Source organism: Anas platyrhynchos, chromosome 1 (assembly GCF_047663525.1).
Source record: "Anas platyrhynchos isolate ZD024472 breed Pekin duck chromosome 1, IASCAAS_PekinDuck_T2T, whole genome shotgun sequence".
NCBI classification, from domain to species: domain Eukaryota; kingdom Metazoa; phylum Chordata; class Aves; order Anseriformes; family Anatidae; genus Anas; species Anas platyrhynchos.
Genome location: NC_092587.1, coordinates 104,763,384 through 104,785,380, shown reverse-complemented (window position 1 = coordinate 104,785,380; position 21,997 = coordinate 104,763,384). Strand labels below are relative to the sequence as shown.

The window sequence follows — 21,997 nt, the reverse complement described above, 5'->3', positions numbered from 1 at the left end:
TTTATAAGTTTATGGAATGAGGAAATAAACTGCTCTTTATTTCTTAGCCAAGATGAACTGCAAAATGGTGAAAACTCCACCTGACAATTTTTTTTTTTATAATTTTTTGAATGCTTTTCAACTAAAAAATTTGCTACCAATAAATTTTCAGGTAAATTCTAATGGTTTCCACTGTAGATTCATATGGTCTTGCTACAAAGTTTATTTCCTAGATGACAAAATGGGCTTTAGTATCTCTGCCAGTGCTTCAAGAAAATCAATTAGATAATAAGCAAGGCATGCTAAATGCATGAATGCTTATGTTTGGGCGATGGGGAGACTTCCTGTCTTATATAGATGTTTTCTAGCTTTTATGTTAAAACACTACTAAATTATACAGTTTTCTTCACATTTTCTGTCATGTGTGCAGCTTGAAGACCAGTAATTACCAAATGAAGCAAATTATATCCTTTCCTGCCTATGTGGGGTAGACTTCTCATAACACCATTGTGGATGCAGTTGTGCACCTCGGCACTAGCACTTCATAATCAGCATTGTCTGACCTACAGCTGACCGATGGCATGAATTACAAGTCTGCCACTGCAGCTGATAAGGACAGTAAAGCTCTTCCACACCTTCCTTCCCCAAAGGAAGTGGAGTGGTGGCTTATCACAGTTCATTGTTCAAGCTTTATAACAATAGGACTATAGCTGGCCCCTTACAGTTAGAGTGAATATCTTCTTCATAAAATTACTTTTTCTATATTGTCTTTGTAGACAGATGATTGTAGAAATAAAGTAATAGATGAATTATGTTTTGAAATGTTTTCTTTTTCAGGTGACTGTGGAGGACCAGTTGAACTCTGGGAGCCAAACAGTACGTTCAGCTCTGAAAACTTTCCAAACTATTATCCTAATCAAGCATCATGTAAGTCATTCTTTTCTAAGTCTTCATGAAAAGTTTAGATGGATAAAGGTTTTAAATGTGCTTTCAAATGTTGTCAAGGAAAAAAAAAAAAAAAAAAAAAGATCCAAGCTAAATACTTTGGGCTCTTTTAATTGAAGTCTATCTATATGATGCTTAGCAGAAGCTAGGGGTTCTTATGCCAGTTGATTAAAAAATGATGTTGATAAGCACAATCCCTTGAAGTGGTTTCAGTCAGGCCAGAAGATACATTATGCCTTTTATGTCAGATATTTTCATATCAATGCACATGAGAAGATGTTGAAAGTCCACTTTTAGCATTTCACCTCAACATATTTGTTGGGTTAGTGGCTTGGTCATCAGCTTTTTGTTAAATAGTTCACCTTTTAAAGTTGAAATTATATATGCATGTATTTTGCAAGGGATTATCTTTATTGAATATTTCTTAACGTACCAGTGAAAAGACAGCATTAATCTACTAGTGTTACTTGATTTGGATCAAGCTACAGCTTGCAAAGGTGAATAGAAAATGAGATTTATGATGTTTCAAGGTGGTATATGCTGTGTGCTGTTGATGGATTAAGCAAGGAAGAGAATTTTGCTGTTGCTTCTTAATTAAATTTCAATTATTTATTACTTTACCTTTAACAGGAGAATTGTGCTGGGACGTTAATAGCAAAACTTATTTTGTGTTTCTGTCCCACTTGAGATATGGCTCTTATTTCCACGTATTAATTTCACAGGTTACCAGACATGATTGTTACTAGTAGGAAAATACTTTTCATTCTATGACGAGAGAAAAAGTGTTTTGTGTTGTTTGTTACTTTTAACTTTCTTTGCAAGATTTCCATACTACCCACAGTCACTTAGAAAAAATATAATAAAGGTGGTTTAAACAGAGGCAAATGTTTCTTCTGTAAAAAGAGATATAATTTGAAAGGCAGGTTTCTGTGAATGCTTATAGAAATTATTTTACTATCCAATAGCATAAGGCTTAAGTGACAAGGCTGTCATGTTTTCACAGTTACAAAACAATTACCTTTCTTATTGCAGGGAAACAAGCAGGCGCCATGAATGGTAATAAACACAATTGTCTATGTCTTAGAAAAATAAATATAATTTTCAAAAGCATCTTAGAAAATCAGAGTAAATGGGATTTTAGATCTGGACAGCTTACGTCACTTCTAAAGTTGAAATGTAGACTTCTGAGTCTCGTGGATAATTCTGAATATTTTAACAGAGATTATTTCTTTTTCCTTCAATGTGAAAATGATTCAGAAAATGTGACAACCATTAAGTCGGTTTTTGTGTTTGTGTGTTATTGTTTTCTAGGTGTATGGTACTTAAATGCCGAAATAGGGAAGAACATTCAACTTCATTTTCAGGTTTTTGATGTGGAATATATTTATGATATAGTTGAAGTCAGAGATGGCAGAGGACCAAATTCTTCACTTCTGGGCAAGTAAAACTGCTGGGTAAAATGAATGCAATTAGGCCACTGGAGCAAACTGATTGATCTGATGTAAAGGAAATCAATTCTCTCTTTCTTTTACATTTCTTCAGATTTATACATCTTATAAATAAGCAGGAAAACTCAAGAAAGCATACAGTATGTGACATCATGTTTCCCAAAAGTTTGCACACACTCGGCTTTCCATACAATCCAATAGAAATTAACTTCTCAATAAATAAGACTGCTCATGTATGCGCAGAAACAGAATAATATTCGTGTGTTGATCAAACTTTATTTTCTATACCGACATATCAAATTTGGGGTTGAGCTTTGGGCATCACAATCTGATAGCAGTGTCTTCAAGAAATAACTGTATTCATGTGGTAGCAATATTTGCACTGAGTTCTAAAACATTTTGAAATAAATAAGATCAAAATAACCTATATTCGTGTTCTCCTGGAGAGTAGCTGTCTATACAGGACAAGGCCCATTGCCAGATGTCTTCTCTACAACAAACCAGATGACGGTAATCCTTTTTACGGACAAGATTGTAACGAAGCAAGGATTTCTTGCAAACTTCACTACTGGTTATCATCTAGGTCAGTGTACAATCTCATGTCTTTAAGAGGTTATACCAAAGGTCAAATACATTTGAGAAAAAGTGGAGAGTAGGAGGTGACTCTCTGTCCTTAATCAATAGAAATATCAAAAATTTAAAAAGATTAACAGTTACTCATTTGCACTTTATGACTTTGTTTTCTAGCAGGAAATGTGACATTTTGTTACTTTATAAAGTATCCAGTTGGCTGATGTTGGTACCATCTGCAACTCTGTTCAATAGTATGGGAAAAAGTGACCCAGTATTTTGACTAGTGAACCATCTAAATCCTAAAAGGGCAAATATGAAGTATTATTTATACAAACTCAACAAGTCAACAAGAATCTACACTCTTTTGCTTTCTTTTAATATCATAAGGTCAGCTTTTTTATAGATTAACATGATATAATAATATAGTAATAGTGATATATGTATATATATATATATTTATCTCTGATAAATCATAACCATTGATTTACTGTTGGTAATTAACTCACCTTGTGCAAGACTGACAGGCAGGTTTATATGGGCACATGACCATTTTACCACTTCTTTTTCTTCCTTATCTATCACATTTGTTCAGCTCAACAACACTATGACTATTTTTTAACTGGTTCAGTAAAGATTAAGTTTTGCCCGTGTTTTGTTGTAAAATAAATTATTGTGCTTATAAAGGCAGAGTTCTCAAAGTGGCCATTGCCAGGTCTCATTAAATATGTTAAAAGGTTGGCAATTGCAGAAGAGTTAAGCTTATCACGATCTTTGCAGCCGAAGAACACAGACTAATATCATATTGTAAGTAAATAAGCAAATTTTGTAAGTAAAGAAGATTTTTCTTCACATTTTATTTTTCCATGAGATACTAAGATTTTCATAAGGAAAAATAATTTTACAATAAAAACTTTTTGATGGTATGCATTATAATAAGAAAAACATATTTGAAAATCTTATTTTCATCTAGCTGTAGAAGTAGGAACTAAGTTCTGTGGAAAATCTGGCATCAGTTGTGGCCAGTGAATGTGTGAAAATCTGATACAGGAATTACAGAAATCATACTCTTTTACATCCATGTTAGATAACAGGTCATATTGGCTGATAAGTTAATCTTTTTATATGGATAGTCAAAATTTAGGAAGAGAGCAACTGTCTTGCCTTAAATAAGATTTTAGATATAACAAATGGTGCCATTAAATACACTGGTCCCCACACAGCAAGGATTACAGCTTTATATTTACTCTATATGGGATCTCCATTTTTTACGCAGCTGATACTGAAGTGGATTAATGCTATTTTTGTGAATGTTTTCCTCATTCATTTCTATTACTTTTGTCTCCCCTTTCCTCCCAGCTAGGTTTTGAAAGGAAACTCTTGTCTGTCAATGCCTCTTTACTTGCATATTTGACTTGACACACTTTAAAGCCACTAAACTTCTGTGAAAGTGTTAAACATCCAAAGTGACTATTAGTCACTTTCAACAGGATTTAATCAGGATTTGATTTTTCTCATCCACCCCAAAGATTCATTTGTGTAGCAGAAGAACACTAGTAGCTGAGCAATGCTAACTTTAGCAGAAACTGTAAGGTGTAATACCACATTTTATACTTAATTAGCTTTTATTTATCTGAAAATCATCATTATTTTGGAAAAAAAAAAAAAAAAAAAAAAGGAAAGAAAAGGGGAAGTAAAGGGAAATCATAAGAGGAAGGCATTAGGAAAAAAATCCTGTATACTATCTACACAATTTTATTTTTAGGTAAACTGGATGATCACCAAACTGATGTTTACAGTTTTACCATTCCAGTAATTGTGGTTTCATTTTCATTTCGTGTTTTCCTTCAGGAGCGTGTACACTCGAGGAATATCAGTGTCGTAATGGAGAGTGTATACCATTGCATAACCTTTGTGATAACCTACCTCAGTGTGAAGATGGCTCTGATGAAGCAAAGTGCAGTAAGTTTTATTTCAAACGTAGAGAAGGAATGCATGAGTATTTGATAGGAATTTCACAGGCAAACAGACACAGAACCCTAGCTAGTGTAAACTGTGGCATCTGTATGCAAGCCATGCAGATTTACACAGCAGTACCTGACTTTGTCAGGGACAGAAAAGCAAAGTCACATTTCTGAGACAATGCATGTAATCTTGTGTAGTCTCTAGGAAAGGTAAGAAGTTACTTTGTACTTAAAGATATGACTATTTACAGTGACCTCAAAATGAAATGAAAATTCATTACATGTTCTCATTCTGTATCCATTTCATATTGCCAAAATTTTGTATTTTTTCCTGTTATTACTTTCAGTTTCACAGCAGTATAAATGCTGCAGTGTGTGACAGAGTTTAAGAAGTCTTCCTGAGAGAAACTGTCAAATAGTGGGAAGCCAAACTGTGGCACAGAGCACCCCCCAGCCTGCCTGCACTCCACCTCATGGCTGGCATTGCCATAGGATGAAGGTGTGGCACAAATGAAAAAGCAGTATCTATTGCTCCCAGTGGATGTGCAGGTTCCTACAAGAAAATTGATAGCTGCAACTGCTTAATCATCTCATAAAATGGTTCTTTGAAAATTTAGGTGTACAACGTATGGTTTCATTTTGCGTAACATGGAAAAAATGTTCCCTAAGCAACAACTTCAGTGTAAAACTGTTGTTAAAACCACATTGGGCCTAGCACAGGAATCACATTGCTGTTTCTGAAAAAGTGCTGTTCTGACAATGTATTATGAAACATTAATGGGAAAGTTAAAAGCACACTTCTAAGCTCAATATATCATCATCTTCCTTTGTTTTAAGAAAGACTTATAGGGTTCAGATATATCATTGGATATATCTGGCTGACAGTTCTCATTGATTTCAACATCTTTTATATGGATGTATATGTATATAATGTCTGAAAAAGCAGTGTCAGTGTCCACATTAATGCAATTAACTGTTTTTGCAACCATATTCTGCCTTTAAAAATGCACAAAATTAAAATTCATTTCAGCTTCTTCTTTGCCATTGCTAAAGATCTGAACAAGGTAACCATCACCTAAATTAACATGTACGTTTTCCCAAAGATTTATTTTGCCATAGATTGTCTATTTCTTCATAACCAATTACCTCACATTAAGGGATAGGGAGAATTGCTTCCAAAAACCCATTTAATCCAAAAGTTGGATGAATCAGTCTAACCTTTAAAATAAAATGCAAATTCAATTAGACACCCTCATATTGAGTCTTTTCAGTGTCCAAAATACTTGCTCATTTTCCTGAAACCAATTTCAATTTCTTATCATATGTACCATTTTAGACTAGACAAGCTACTATTTTCAAATACTCCAACTCATTAAACTTCCCAGGGACTCCAAAGAAAAAACATTGGTTATCTCTTTCTTTAAAAATTCTAAAGTATATGACATTACACTTAACCACTTTTTGAGTGCTCAGTAAGTCTCTTACTGCTTACCAGCAGTGTATTTGGAGATTAATGTAGATCTGATGAGGAGAAAGGAAAAGGAATTATAGTTAAAGTAGAAGACAGGAAAGGTGTCAAAAGTGATTTGGAGAAATCTCACAGTGCAAGCAATTCTGAGATTTTAAAGACTGCTCCAAAATTTTGTATGAGTGATGTTTACTATTAATTTAACCACTGTTTGTCACTTATTTCATTCATGTGCTCTGCATGTCAAAGAGGAATTTTTATTTATTTATTTTTAATAAAGTGGATAAATGTTAATTTTTATGGAAATACTTTTTGCAGAAAGGTTTTCTACAGAACTAGTATTTTCCTGAAAACTATATTTCAGCAACCAGTAAATTGCAAATGAATTATATTGCTTTCCCTGCTTCATGCTGGCAATAACTGCTATCTGTCTCAAGTTCAGCTGTAGCCTATGAGTTATAGACAGAATTCTGTTGACCTTCTGCTACAACTTCCTTAGTCACCATGACAGTAGCATAAGATTTTTTTACCACATACTTAAAGTTTCCAATTTTTTTTTCTGATTTTTTTTAAACCTTTGATAGAACTACTGGTTTTCAGAGAGTTTTATTATTATTATAGTTATTATTTTAACTTAAACTGCAATGAAAGCAAACACTGAAAGTTCTCAAAGTGATTATAACTGGAAAATCCAATTTTTCTGTCAGCTTGGGTTTTAACCTTACTTCTAGTCAGTGTTACTGAGTATCATGTAGCTAAAGCTTCACCACAGTATTTCAAAATTGCATAGTACTGGCTAAGAAGAAATAGTTGTTAGAGTAGATGGAAAATGTACTATTTGCTGTCTGTTAATAAGACTTGCAAAACACAAGCTATGAAAACATCGTGTCACAGAAATATAGAAGGAAAAAGCATTTACTTCCTGTGGGAATACATCTTCTACATACTGAGTTTATTACTGCTGTAATATACCTTAACTACTTTTTTTTTTTTTGCTGGCAATAATAATACTGCATTGTGTGGAGGGGGGATTGTTTGTGTTTCATGGTGTTTTGTTTTTGTTTGTTTGTTTGTTTGTTTTTTACCACCTGCCTAAAATGCTTCTATTCATTTTGGTCTACAGTGAGATTGCTTAATGGTTCTTTAAGCACGAAAGGGCTGGTACAAGTCAGGATTGGGAAGACATGGCACCTGGCATGTGCAGATGATTGGAATGAGCAGATTTCAGACAGTGTTTGCCAGCAGCTGGGATTAGGGTGAGTGAAAATATTCAGTTTCTTTGTTCCTTGTTTGAAGCTTTTCTGAGTCTGTGTATTTGTGTTTCCCTCATCATTTTACTGGTGTCTATACCATTAAAAAAAAAAAAAAAGACAAAACAAAAAAACAAGTCTACTTTTCTGTGGTAAATGACTTGTGAGGTCAACCAACAAATTTATAAGTGTCACAGTGCCTGTTTTGATGGCATTCATCACAGTGTTGCAAATTTTGAATACGTTAGCTTAGGCATGAGCATATGGAGAGCATATGAGCATATGTTGGAGAACACTGTGAGACTGATGTGGAAGTGTTAGTCTTTTATCATTTTATGTCATCACTTATGTCTTCACTTTTTATGAGGATTGCTCCAGATTAAATCTGGAGAAAACAGCAGCCTTGGCTGCTCCACTATCATATTGATGTTCACCTCAAGTAAATTCAAGATAACCACTTGGGTATCCTGCAATTAGGTTCCCAGTACATTTCATACTTATCATCAGACCTTAGCTGTTCAGTTAGGAAACTATATTTCTCTTCAGGTGTGGTAGAGGATGGAGGGAGAATGGAAGCATATGATTTAAAAAATTGATTTGGCTTCAATTACTACTGATCAGCTGAATTTCTAGGAAAGAGATGAGGAGGGTCGAGTGCAGAAGTGTTGTATTTTTGCAACTATGGTAAAATTTATGGCCTGAATTCTGACCTCACTTACACTATATGAAACTTCATTGCCATCCATTGAATAATATATGTCTTTCCTAAAGTGCTGAGGTTTTTAGGAATGTCACTCACTCAAATAATTACCAAATGAAATTCTATCTTGCCGTATATCATGGTCTCTAACCAAAGTAGGAAACCTGCAAATGCAGTTTTTCATAAATCAGTTTTAGAAACCACACAGTTAGGAAGATGTAGAAAAATGACTAAATGTTGTTTGAAAGTATTTTTAATCACCTGATAAGAGAATGTGTGTTGTTTTATTTTTATTTCTTTTGGGTAGGTACTGCATTTATATACATATCAAATACCTCCATGCACAAATCCTGATTATAATATGTATTATCAAATATACCTAATTATCTAATTATTTACATGATTATATAATTTATCTATATAATTATCTAATTTATGCATGCATATAAGGACATACAGAGTGTGAGTAAATGTTCTTCCAGGCAAATAACCTTGTCCGTTACGATGGCCAGTAGCCTTCTTCCTCTCTCCCTGCTTTCTCCTGCCTCCTTTTCCTCCGTAACTTCTGGACACTGGTCATTTTCTGGTGTAATGGTTTAGTTTACATTTTAATGTTTGATAGGCTTTAGTGAACTTTGTCTTCCATGGTATTTTCTATTAGCTTTTTAAAATTACTAATTCTTTTGTCTCCATACTATTCTATGGCAATATATTTCAGAGCTTGTCTGTATAATAGAGTCAAACACACTTGTTAAAAATATATATATATATAAATAATCCTATTAAGTTTCCTAATTAGTTCTTTTTAATTCCATTGTTTAGTTTATACCCATTGTTTAAAAAATATATAGTATTTTTAATCTGAAATTGTATCACGTTCTGGTATCTTGGGTACTTTTTCTGTTACAAATCCTGCAGAATAGGATAAAATTATCATATGTATATAGAAATCCCTTAAGCATCAATGTATTTCTGCCTTTGAGTCTCCCTGTAGCAGCATATTTGTATATAACTGGCACTGTATTTGTTAGTAAATGGATGGTTGTAATAACAGGTCTTGGATAGGCTATAGCTCATGCTGCTATACTGAAATAACTACCTAGAATAATGCATTATCAGAGAAAGAGACTAAAGTTCATCTGGGATGAATTACTTTTGCTGTTAATTGGTTATACATTTTCTAGTGTCGTTTCTTGTTTAATTCATGAAAAGGAAACAATGAGAGTCCTGCAGCATATCCTGACTATTTATGTAGCTGAGCTAGAAGATGCAGTGTTCCACACAGATTCTGATAAATCACACAGCAGAATCCTTTTACTTTTATTTTTTATTTTTATTTTTCAAGTATGTGACTGTCATGTTTGTGATATGTGCCAAATAAGCAAATGTGGAATGATGCCTGTGTGTTCATCTACAAAATGTTTGCGAATTATTTGCCTAACCTATATTCAGAATGAGTCCAGAGTGCAAGATGCACTAATTGGTGGAACTGAGAAACCAGAATAAGAATCTTTTGCTCAGCCTACACTTCATGTGTATCTGATGATGATGTTACATTATTTTTATTTTATTTTTATGCCAAAGAATGTGTTCATTGTTTGTAATTTGCTACTGTTCTTTAGTGTTTGTTGTTCTCCTGTTTGTCATAAAATTAGTGGACAAAGCAAAAACACTGCCGTGTAGCTTAAACACAAATTAAACAAACTGCAAACATACTTGCAGCCTGAAAACTAAGCAATGAATTACAAAATGTGAATCACAAATGTGTGAATATATATGTATCGGTATATTTATTTTTTTTTTAATTTATGTGGATTTTTTTTAGGTAGTAAAAGGAATTGTATTTATTGGACAAATGGCACTCTTATCCTTATTCTGAATAGTTTTTCTGAAATATACCATTTTATCTGAATCTTTCCTAACAGTCAATATAGTGCTTATTGTTACTGAACACATCTGAGACAGAATTAGAAACTGAAACCTTACATAACGCTGTAGATCTGCGCGTAAGAAATTTATCCAATATTCTTTTGTGACTTTTGGCTAGTGAACATGTTGAATGGAATGAGGAACTTAACACCTGTATTAGCTTCTTAAAGGCCATTTCTGTCACAGCCTTCAAAATTTCTAACAGATCATTTTCAATAACAGAAGACCCACAGTGAAAAGCCAAGATATATCTTACTTTTAGAATCTGGCCTATGATGTTAATCCTTTTTCCTTTTGAAATTATAAGAGTCTGGATGATTAGAGATAAAAGCTATCATAATATGCTACTATCATTCCCTTCATTTGAAAACTAGTTCTATTTTGAATATTAATCAGTTCTAGGAAAAGTAATCTTTTCAGAATACTTTATCTTGGGTACACCTAATCTATGTGTTGAACGATGCCATGAATCAATGAAAATTAAAGAGCTGTGGCACTATGTCTGTCTAGAGTTGTCCAGAGTTTCTGGACCTGCTAAACTATCATTTTCTTATTAATCTGAGAAACTCCAGGAAAAGCGGATGATTTCTATGATTTTTTATACTTACAGAAATGCTTAAGACTCATTTTACCAATAACTTAATTAAAAGAGTAGCAGCTTGGTTTTGCAGTCACATAAGATTTAGAAATCTCCAGCTGTGTGCACTTCAGGAAGTCAAAGTAAGAAAACAAATGAATCAAATGTAATTATCAAAGGTTTTCTCATAGTGACTTTTTCCATAGAGCATGTCATACAGCTTTCCTAGTGGCACATCAGGGCTATTGAAAACCTCCTTTTTCCTATGCCTAATCTTACTCTTCACACAACAGATTTGCAGGCAAATAGTAGACTGCATACTTCCCAGGAGAGTGAGTGCACTTGAAGTCATACTGCCTTGATAGGTGATCCCTGTGTATTAAACCTGCACAAATGTCTGTCTTTTCACTCCTGAAATATCTATGGCTAAAAGATCAGATGGAAGTACGCTGTCACCCCCAAAACAATTATGTAGTTTGACCTCAGCTGTCTTTTTTTACCCAGGTTTCCTCAAGAGCCAGGGAGTATATGTTCCAAGCCGGCCATATGCAGTATCACAAAGTATATGGGGCAGAATAAGCTATGAAAGAAATCTAGATATGGGTTGTAAACATCAAAACACTTCATCTCACCAATAGTTCACAGAATCTTTGGTGTTCAAAATGCTGTTGTTGTAGAAAAGGGCATCTAGGAGTACAGCTTAATTCAAATGGACTAACCTGTTCAGTGGAAGACACAATACCCTTGATTTATTCCACAAATCTTAGAATCGTTTAGGTTGGAAAAGACATTCAAGATCACCACATAAAACAATCAACCTGACCTACCAAGTCCCATCATGCCCCTTAGTGTCATGTCCACATGTTTCTTAAATACCTCTGGGTATTTAAGATAGGGACTCCGCCGCTTCCCTGGGCAACCCATTCCAATGCCTGACCAGCCTCTCTGTGAAGAAATTCCTTCTAATACCCAATCTAAACCTCTCCTTGAGAAGAGGTTATTCTGTTATTTTTATTTCAACATGTCTGTGGGGTGAAACTTAACTTCTAAGGTAGCATTAGATTCTTCATGAAAGAATCTAATTTTCATTTCTTCTCTAGGCACAAAGGTAAAATAGCAATGAAATTACATCCTGCAAAACTGCAAAACTGTGATATTCCAAGGTTCATCTTGTTCCTCATCAATTTTGCATACTAAATTTTAGTTCCATATATTTTAGAATCAGTATTGTAAACCATTCAGTGTGGCACCAAAAAGCACAAATTGATTATTTACTTTCATTAAAATAATTATTTCTATCTATTTCAATATAATTGTAGCATTAGAGATCTTACAAGAAGGTGTGAGAATGAAAGTAGGCAAGAAGCAATTTAATGCATGTAAGTTTCAAAATCTCACAAATATCCAGACAGTCATTATTTCATTAAAAAATAAAAATAAAAATTAAAAAATAAATGCTGAAGTTTATTCTACCACCATAATAATTTCCCAAACAGTCCTCCACCGGTGGAAGAGGTTAAATATCTAAAAACACTCAAGTGTGTCTTTTTTTTTTTTTCTAGGGATGCAAATATGTCATCAACTGTATTATTCACTGGAGATGGCCCATTTGCTGCCATCACCAAAACAGCTAACCAAAGCCTCATATTTACAAAAAGGTGCGTAGAGTGAGGTTTCTTCCTCATACAAAGGATAATTGTAAGTATGGTGACTGCCACTAATACAGTAATTTCTACCTCAAGTTTTTCTGAGGGGTAACATGGTTCTGTACAAGGTAGTATCAAAATAGCTAGGTTTTATTCTCTATCTGCTGATGAATTTTATATAACACTGGGCAACTCACTTTCCCCCCTTCCATTCCTGTCTGTTATTGAATTTCAAAGGAAAGAGATGCTTGCTGCATTTTTAGCCAGCATTCAGTACAGTTTTATGTGAAGTCTTTAAACATTGAAATGTGGAAACGTGGAAATGATAAATACCATTATTTTTACATTTCTTTTTACATGGACTCTCTAAACTATGAATATATACTACATTACTTTGAGCACCTATGGAAGGATTAAAATGGAGTGGTATTCCCACATTGTTATATAAGAGATAACACACTAGGTTCTCTCCAAAATCAGTAGCAAAAATACGCACTTCCAAATTGTGATTCATCAAGCTATCTTTGCTGGAATAAAATGAATCACATCTGTAATCCATTGACTTTACTGATATAAATTTAGAGCTACAGACAGATGTTTAGACAAATTAATCTCACCCAAAAATGACTTCTGGGTTTGTCTCAACATTTAGAACTGAATAATTAGGTGAGATGCATTTGATTATACCCTTAACCTTTCTCATTCCAAATGAACTTCAGTTCACTTGAAGTGATTCTGAAGGGTCCTACAAACAGGTAGTATTTCTTGTAGATTAAATGAAATGGTAACATTTGCACAAGATTATATTCTCAGGAAATTATGGGATTTACAGGACACCTCCAAAAGGAGAAGGGCTTACTATCATCAAATAAAACATACAATGACTTCAGTTACTGTGTTTCTGCTTATGAGGGCACACATTTTCCTGGAATCCTACCAAAAATACTGATGCAGAAAATTACTGTATAATTGCTAAATTGCTGAAATGATGTTGAGGATGGAAAGAGTCCATATTCTTTCAAGTTTCCTTTATGAACATACCACATAGTAACAAAGCATGAGGGAATTCTCAATTCAATATGCTGTATTTTATCTAAATTTAAAACAAACAAACAAACAAACAAAAAAGCAAGCATTGTATCTTCTAGTTGCACTCTGTTAATCCTAAACATTTATCATTCCCATTGGTAGTAAAAGTATCTTTAACTAATTGGATATCATTACAACCTATTTTTCATTTTTTTCTTGACTACATGTCTAAATAAGGATAGCCAACAGACATCTTAAATAGTGGCAGTGATTTAAAGATACCTTCTAGTAATATCTGCTAAGCACTAAAAAGTGATTAATGCAGGAGGAAATGAAATAAATTTGTTCATCTTATTTGTATTTCTGTTGCTGAAATAGATATGTCTTCCATCATTTTTCACCTGGAAAGCCGATAGAAATCAGTTTTACAGGGTGACACCATTATAGTTTCCCATGCTTTTGTGGTATATACAATGAATGACAGAAAGGTCACATAGTTTTGATAATTAAAAAATCAAATGCTCGTAATCAGATTATAAAAGGTGTTGCTCACATTGCCTTTGGTAATATTCAAGCATAACTACCATAAAAGTAAAGGAGAGCACAGATCCTCAGCTGTGGTGCAGACAGTATAACTGTTCTCTGATGCCTTTAGGTAATGTATTTCTTGTACAAAAAATAGCTTTGTACAGGTCAAAATCATTACTTGAAGGTACATGAGCAGACGCCACAGGCATAATTGCTTTTGCCATTCCTAAGTGAAGACTATAATCACAGATATCCCATGTATTTTAGATTCCTGCTTTGCATGCACCTTAGATTGCACTCAGAGGGTCACATAAGATGGGTATGCAGTGCCCATGGAATGCCTCTGTTGCCTTTTGGAGTCTCCCGAGTTTACCGAGAGGTAGCCGAAGACTAGTAAACTGAAGTGCAGGCAAAGAAGTGTTTTTTATACTGTGAGCTTACTCCAAAAAGATGAAAAAGCAGAAGCCCATAAATACCTTATATGAAAGCAATCAGTAAGCAGTGATGGTGGGAGATACATGTGACTCGATTATATGCAAATCCCTTCTTCAATGTAAAAAAAAAAAAACAAAAAAACAAAAAACAAATCTAACATGTTGGATAGTTTATATGATACAATACAAGGCTAGAGGCATATCTCACTCACTCACCTTCACCATGGTGCAGATTTAATTGGGTAGTGGAGCGGAGGGTTACTTCTTCTCACTTGCCCTTCTTGCATTACTATGCCATTGTGAAAATGCTGGGTCATGTCACCCCCCTCACAACAGATTTCAAATTTTAGTGTAAACATAGTGAGGGATGCATAATACCACATCATGTTTAAAGAATCCTTCCCTTTTTCTCTTTTAAAAAGAGATACTGTGAACTAGCCTTTGGCAGTCTTTTTTATTTTTCTCTGATATATTTCTGTGTGCATCAGATTTAAATTGCTGGCACACATACTGTCCCAAGTGTTCAGATTCATTACAAGCTATGAAGATAATCTTAAAACCTCTGGGTATCAGAAATGCTCAAGTTGTTTTGATCTGTGGTCTCATGCTGTTCAGGCTCTGGCTTTATCTCTGCTAAATAATTCCTAACCCTCTATACGCAGCTATATACTTTATAGTGCACTGTAATCTTAGTAAAGAAGATACATTAATACCAAACTAACCCCTTTTAAAAATTCTTTGGTTACACTGATCTCTAGTGGTTAGTTTTTGAAAACTTCTCAAAAGGCAGAAAAAATTGCCATATCCTGTTACAATGTTGTTGAGAATCTGTCATAAGCAGATGACTTGTTCACTTAAATCACAAGGGAAATCTACTTTTATTTCCAAAACATGCATCAATTAAGTGTCCATTAAAGAAGAACATATACATGTAATATTATATATAAAAAATATTTTGTATTTATAGTTAAAAAATTAAAACATGGAGGACTGTATCCAAAATACTATGTTTAACAGTTTGATAAACTAATCAAACTAAAGTGCTTATATATATTAGAGAGAGAGTGTTACCTGGTGTGCAGATACTTGTGATTTAATTGTACTTTTATTCTAGAGAACACTGTTTGAACAACCAGGTGATTCATCTGCAATGTAACATTAAACGTAAGTACAAACACCTTGGGAATGTTTAACACAGAAATCAGATTGTTCAGTCCATAAGCATGATGTTTATAGTTTGAATTGAAAGGTTAGGGAATGGACTATAAAAGCTGTACTTGTAATTATATAAACAGAAAAATTTATAATCTTCACTTGTTTTCAGAGTTAAGTATACACTGCATTTGGGTCTATACAGAAATCGTATATACACATATATATAAAAATGTCAAGGTCTCAGAAGATATAAATCTAAATCCAAGTTACAAAGTTTCATTTTGATTTCAGCTATAAAATGACTTCCTCCACGATAATAGCATTTTTGAATAGCAGGTCAGGTAGTACAAAGTCTATTTTTCCAAGAATATTAACTATTCTAATAAAATGTACCATATTACCCTACAAACATATTTAAACCACTATTTGTTGTTGTTGTTGTTGTTATTTTAGCTTGTGGACAACGCTTGGTAACTCAGAACAATAGAACAAGGATTGTAGGTGGAAGTGATGCCAGAAGAGAAGCTTGGCCTTGGGTAGTCTCACTTCATTTTAATTCCATGCATCTTTGTGGAGCCTCCCTTGTCAGCGAGGAATGGCTGGTGACAGCAGCACACTGTGTATATGGGTAATGTTCAATGCACTCATAAATTAGCACATGCTATTACTCCCCCAACATGCAAGTATCCTAATGGCAAGTGGCTGTCAGTAAAGCTGGGTTGAAGTGTAGTCCTGAGCCATCAGTCAGTCCTATACAGAGAAAAGCATACTTTCAAAGGATTGTACTGAAAACACTCAGGAATGACACTTTTTTGAGGCTTATTAGATGTTTTGAAGTAAATTAATATAAATTCACAAGTGTATCTTCGTCTCCACTGACTACGGGGCATCATGCCAACTAGCTGAGATTGTCATATAACATCCATGCCATGCCTTTTCTTTTTGATTTTAAGAACGATGGTAAAACACTTTTTTTTTATGTGCAGGTTCACTAAGGGGGCATCAGATAATGAATAACTTGTGATACAGATACAAAAAATTAAAATCTTGCTCACTCTTTAATTACTGTGTTTTGAAGCTCATGGAGCTTCAAGCTAAAGGCTCTTTTGCCTACTGGGAAATCCTCAATCTGTACTCTAAAGCAGAGAATCAAGGAAACTAAGAAGCATTTTCTGAACAATGAAGAATTACATTTTGAACATATGGTATTAATACCAAGCATTTGCACTTAAACCATGAGCAATTTGGGCCCCCATTACTTACTTCAGTCTCTGTCAATGCTCTAAAGGACGAGGTGTTTCAGAAAGGTATATTCAGTGTTGCCTGTCCCTCTTGTATACGGCTATTGATTGATCAAGATCAGCTGTGTGTAATTGGAATGAATCTTGATTTATGTGCATTGATTAGACAATACTGGATGCTCTCTAGCTGGTGTTATTTGTACCATTCAAAGAAGTGATACATATTAAAATAGTTTCTAAGGTTTGCCTCCATAACGTCTATCATAGAAACACGTTATGTAGAAGACACCCAGAAACTGGAATGGCAAAAAAGAAACATTTCTGTTCAAAGTTACAGTAGAGTTTTAATTATAAATAGATTAACAATAATGCAGTACAGACTATGCCAATATATGAGTGCCTCCTCATTGTATGACAAGAGCCATATTCCTGTCACAAAGCCATTGAAATTAGGAGGATCAAGCCCTCTTAGTTTGCACACAATAAGTCCACATCTATTTTGGTGCTTCCTTTTCACTTATATCACCTTTCTCTTTTCACTTAAATCTCATTTTATCACCTTGACTTTGCTGTAGTTTTCCTTAAGTGCAAGCTTCCAGTTGCATCCCTTAATTCTGAATATTTAACTTAAATGCTTACATTTGGAAGAAGATAACCTCTTGATGTCAGACTAAAAGATAAGCAGAAACCAATTTCATGCAATATGGCTGAAAATATATTTTTGAAAATACTAACTGGTTGATTTAAAAAAAAAAACAAAAACAAATATATAAGTTCTCTAACTTAGATACAGTCTCAACTATGTAACCCAGGGAAAAAAAAATAATGAATAAATAAATAAAAAAGATTATGCCATAGTTTGTCTAAACATATTGTTTTCATTTTAGATAAAAAAATTAAGAGACCAGTTTTCTGAGTCAGTGAGCTGAAGCATTTTCTACAACATTGTAAATCTATTATTCTTTAGATAACTCCAAAATAATTTTCTAACTGGGACCAATATTAATTGCATTATGGGCAGTCAGCAGTATTCTTCCCAATGTTTAAAAAGCCATAGCAATTTAGTTAATGTATTTTCCTCCACTGCATTGCTATCTGATTAATTCTTATAAATAATACATTATAAGCTTAACATCAAGAATCAACCATGTATTTCTACTATATGGATGTTTAAAATGGTATTACTATCACAAAATTGTAAGCACAGCCACTACATATTCATATTTATTTTGAGAAAATGTGAACATGTTATGAATTGCTTGGAGGTTAAAGATTAGCATTTTATCTAACGTATTTTTCAGAATTTTCATTAATCATTCAAAATTGTGAATATTCCTTGCAACTTCTAGGAGACATTTACAACCATCTAAATGGAAGGCAGTTCTTGGCTTGCATGACCAATTGAATATGACACACCCCTCAACAGTAGTTCGATACATCAATCAAATAATTATAAATCCTCATTACAATAAGCTTACAAAAGACAGTGATATTGCTCTGATGCATCTTCAGTACAAAGTGCAATATACAGGTAAATAAGTGAGTTGGTATTTTATCATAAAATATATTTATTCTATTATGCTGAGCTCTTAAATATGCTAAGCATTTGAGGGTGATGGAATGGCTGTACATTTTTTACAACCTAATAAATCAATCCAGTACTTCCTGGTTATTTTGCTCCCCAAAGTGAATTTGAGTTAATGAACATTTTCTTTTGTGACTCCATAAAAAACAGAATACAGGAAAGAGGTTGAAATTGATTGTTTATTTCACATTCACAGACTACATACAACCTGTCTGCTTACCAGAAAAAAATCAACAGTTTTTGCCAGGAACTAGCTGCTTCATTGCTGGCTGGGGTGATACTACAAGCGGAGGTGAGTCATCTGTGGGAAAATTATAACAGGCATGAAGCCATGAGGGAAAGTCTGCTCCTGATTCCACAGGAGCAAAACAGATTAGAGATGTACTCCATACAGAATTTTTGGAGCTATCCCACTCACCCACTCTTTCTTCCCCAAAGCAAAGTAGAACATGTTTATTAGGAAAAAACAAAACAAAACAAAACAAACAAACAAAAAAAACCATATCTACAACCATTAAATTATGAAAAAGCTTACTGCATCCCACTTAGGAGTTACAACTACTATTTTCTCAATATGAAATACGAACATCTTACTTCAAGATATTTGGGGAGGGTGAAGGAAGGGGAAGGGAAAAAAGCCCAGTGTTTCTGAAAATGTGCAAATGATTTTCTTCAGAAGTCAAGTATACTGACTGTAGCGTGAAATGTATATTCTATTTGTAAATCCCCTTCTCAAGATTTGGAATCTCTGTAAAGTAATGAACATGCCATTTCACTTCCATGGTTGCTTATAAATATTTGCACCTCAATTTTCAGAGTAAAATTGCAATTAAAGTTTCAGTTGGAAACAAGTAACAGAAATTTTTATAAAAACTAGAAATACCCGGTCAAAGTTATACAATGAATAGAGTGGAAACATTGGGCAATCTAAGCTTCTAAGCCTTCAATTAGCTCTCAGACCTATCCACAGTAAGTTCATAGTCATTGATTTTAATAACCTTAATTCAATTATAACCAAATTCAGTCCTGTTGCACAAATGAAAGACAGGATTCAGTTAATGAGCACCATTTAATCAGTGATTGTGTTTCAGGGGCATAAACCTGAATAATACAGCAGTGCAGCAGGGCTTCCTACTGTTTGGAAACATGCCCAACATGTTGGATCAAGAACAAAATTATTGGTATTCTGAGCATGTTGTACATATTTATTGAAACATAGTCTGTATGTTCATCAGGTTCCTCTTCAAATATATTGCAAGAAGCAGAGGTCCCTCTCATTTTAAATGACAAATGCCAGCAATGGATGCCAGAATATAGTATTACTGAAAATATGATCTGTGCAGGCTATGACACAGGAGGAATAGATTCCTGTCAGGTAAGGATAAGTGACTCATTTTCACTGCAAGCACACGGTACATTTAATTATGGGAAAAAGTGATCCTCCAGTCATTAAAACCTGGACTGTGAATCACTGTGAATATAATTTCTACTCACAATATTTTGCCTATTTAGTACTTTATTGGGATACATGTTATAATAAAAATCTGTTTTGTATCATCTTGACATAAACAACCTTATAGAGAGATAAATATGAGGACTGGAAATTTTCTGCACAAAACTTTGAATAATTAGTTCTGAGTAATTCCATGGAGGAAAAAGGAACACATTTAGGAAAAAGCAGGGTACAGAGAAATAAATACCAATAAAGCAAAATCTCAGAAATACCTCACCCAAGGAAAGGGAGAGAGCAATGATGCTTTTCCCCAGAATATGTAGGCTCTGGAGATGTTTTATGAGTGAACATCACAGTATTTTGGAGAGGCTGTTTACTGGGGCTTTCAGTTCTGTCCATTCCCGCTCTGCTTTTAATGCACTGCATATCCTTGAGGGCATAGTCAGTGTAGGCCAACACATTTTTCTTCCAGCAACGTGGAATCTACAGCATGGAGATTGCCTGGCTCTCCTCAATAAGGAACACTCACATAACTGATGTTGCCTTAGTGCCCTGCCCTGAGCCTTCATCAGGTGCAGTGACTTTGGCTACTTTAGTCAAAGACGAGTGTATGCAAGCTTACTTTCATTTTCCTTTCCTTCAGCCTCTGTAGCTTTCCTTTTTGTTTCCTGCCCTTCTAACTGAAAAAAAAAAAAAGTAAAAAAAAAAAAGTGTAGCGCCGTAGGTTGATAAAGAGTACAAGTGACCAGCATTGCCATCTATGGCCATTCAACCATGAGCAAAGAGGAACAAGTGATTCCTGATACTGCTTCAGCCTTTAGGCTGCTGTCACAGCCTTTGAACTTTTGTGGATGCTCTAGATTTATGGGCAGAAGTATTTTAATAGCTGAGTCCCCACAGAACTCTTCCCTAAAGCTCCCTTCAAAGAACCGAAAGAAGACAACAGTAATACTGGTTGAACTAACTAGCTCCAGAATAGACAACAAAAAATAATCATTGTTTTCTTTTTCATCAAAACAAGACATGAAAGGTCACTCAGGCTGTGGGATGAATTAAATTTATCTCCCGCACTCTCTTGCATCTGCTAACCCATTGAGAAAGAGGTGGCAGAAAAGTACATCTCCTCTTCTGGCAATCTTGCCATCATTTTCTCTAAATTTGAAATTGCCAAAGGTCGGGGGACAGAAAATAGAACTGTATTTTAGCTAAATAGACTCATCTGGAAAATAATTCTACACATTTACCCAAGCTTTGTGAAAAATGAAGGTATTTACCACCAACAAATGTATATATACATATAAATGTATAATAATCTTTTGAAACTCAGTCCTCTACTAAAAGACTGATGAGAGTTTAAAATCACATCCTTTTTTATTATTAAAAAAAAAAAATCATAGATTATTTATAGATTATAAATATAGAGAGATTACATATAAACTTTTTAAAATAGATTATTTCTGTGTTTTCTGTATGGAAGAATCCACATTACTCTAATTTCTGGTGTCCAAGGCATAAAAAGATACAGTGTTCATGATTAAAGATCATCAAGAAAAAAAAAAACAAAAAAAACACATTATAACCAACAGCCTCTGGTTAACAGCTGACACTGTTCACGTTTAACTTTTGAATTGCATATTGCAGGGAGATTCAGGAGGCCCTCTGATGTTTGAAGATGGTAACAAGTGGGTTTTGGTAGGTGTAACATCATTTGGCTATAAGTGTGCACTTCCCGAACGACCAGGAGTGTATACTCGAGTCACCATGTTTGTGGACTGGATACAAAATACCATCTATTACCTTGATATTTTTTAATGATAGAAATTGAATTTAAAGGTTGAAAGTAAGCCTGTATAATAATGCAAAAGAGACTAGCATTCAAAACTCACAATTAGAGAAACTGAAAAGGTATAATTCAAAGTTCAGTCTAGATTTAAATTTAGGGAAAGAAATATTAATAATTGAAAATTACTTTCTTTATAAAAAATTGAGAGGAATATATCAAAACAGATTCTATACTTTTTAATAGTTTTATAATTTTACTTTTTCCTTTATATGAAAGGTAATTCTGCTATCTATCCACTGTGTGGGGAAATGGT

General features: G+C 34.0%; 1 protein-coding gene across 1 annotated transcript in view; it reads left to right on the top strand.

Annotated features, from left to right (window-relative positions):
- The window catches only part of TMPRSS15 (transmembrane serine protease 15), a 54,597-nt gene extending 32,869 nt beyond the window's left edge, over nucleotides 1-21,728 (top strand). The window contains exons 18-29 of the mRNA XM_013099923.5: nucleotides 817-906; nucleotides 2,236-2,361; nucleotides 2,824-2,955; nucleotides 4,794-4,904; nucleotides 7,498-7,630; nucleotides 12,393-12,488; nucleotides 15,582-15,631; nucleotides 16,076-16,250; nucleotides 18,213-18,394; nucleotides 18,645-18,740; nucleotides 19,684-19,823; nucleotides 21,543-21,728. Of these exons, the coding sequence (XP_012955377.2) occupies nucleotides 817-906; nucleotides 2,236-2,361; nucleotides 2,824-2,955; nucleotides 4,794-4,904; nucleotides 7,498-7,630; nucleotides 12,393-12,488; nucleotides 15,582-15,631; nucleotides 16,076-16,250; nucleotides 18,213-18,394; nucleotides 18,645-18,740; nucleotides 19,684-19,823; nucleotides 21,543-21,713 (1,502 nt within the window). The 3' untranslated portion in view covers nucleotides 21,714-21,728. The remainder of the gene's footprint in view (nucleotides 1-816; nucleotides 907-2,235; nucleotides 2,362-2,823; nucleotides 2,956-4,793; nucleotides 4,905-7,497; nucleotides 7,631-12,392; nucleotides 12,489-15,581; nucleotides 15,632-16,075; nucleotides 16,251-18,212; nucleotides 18,395-18,644; nucleotides 18,741-19,683; nucleotides 19,824-21,542) is intronic.
- Nucleotides 21,729-21,997: the final 269 nt, after the last annotated feature.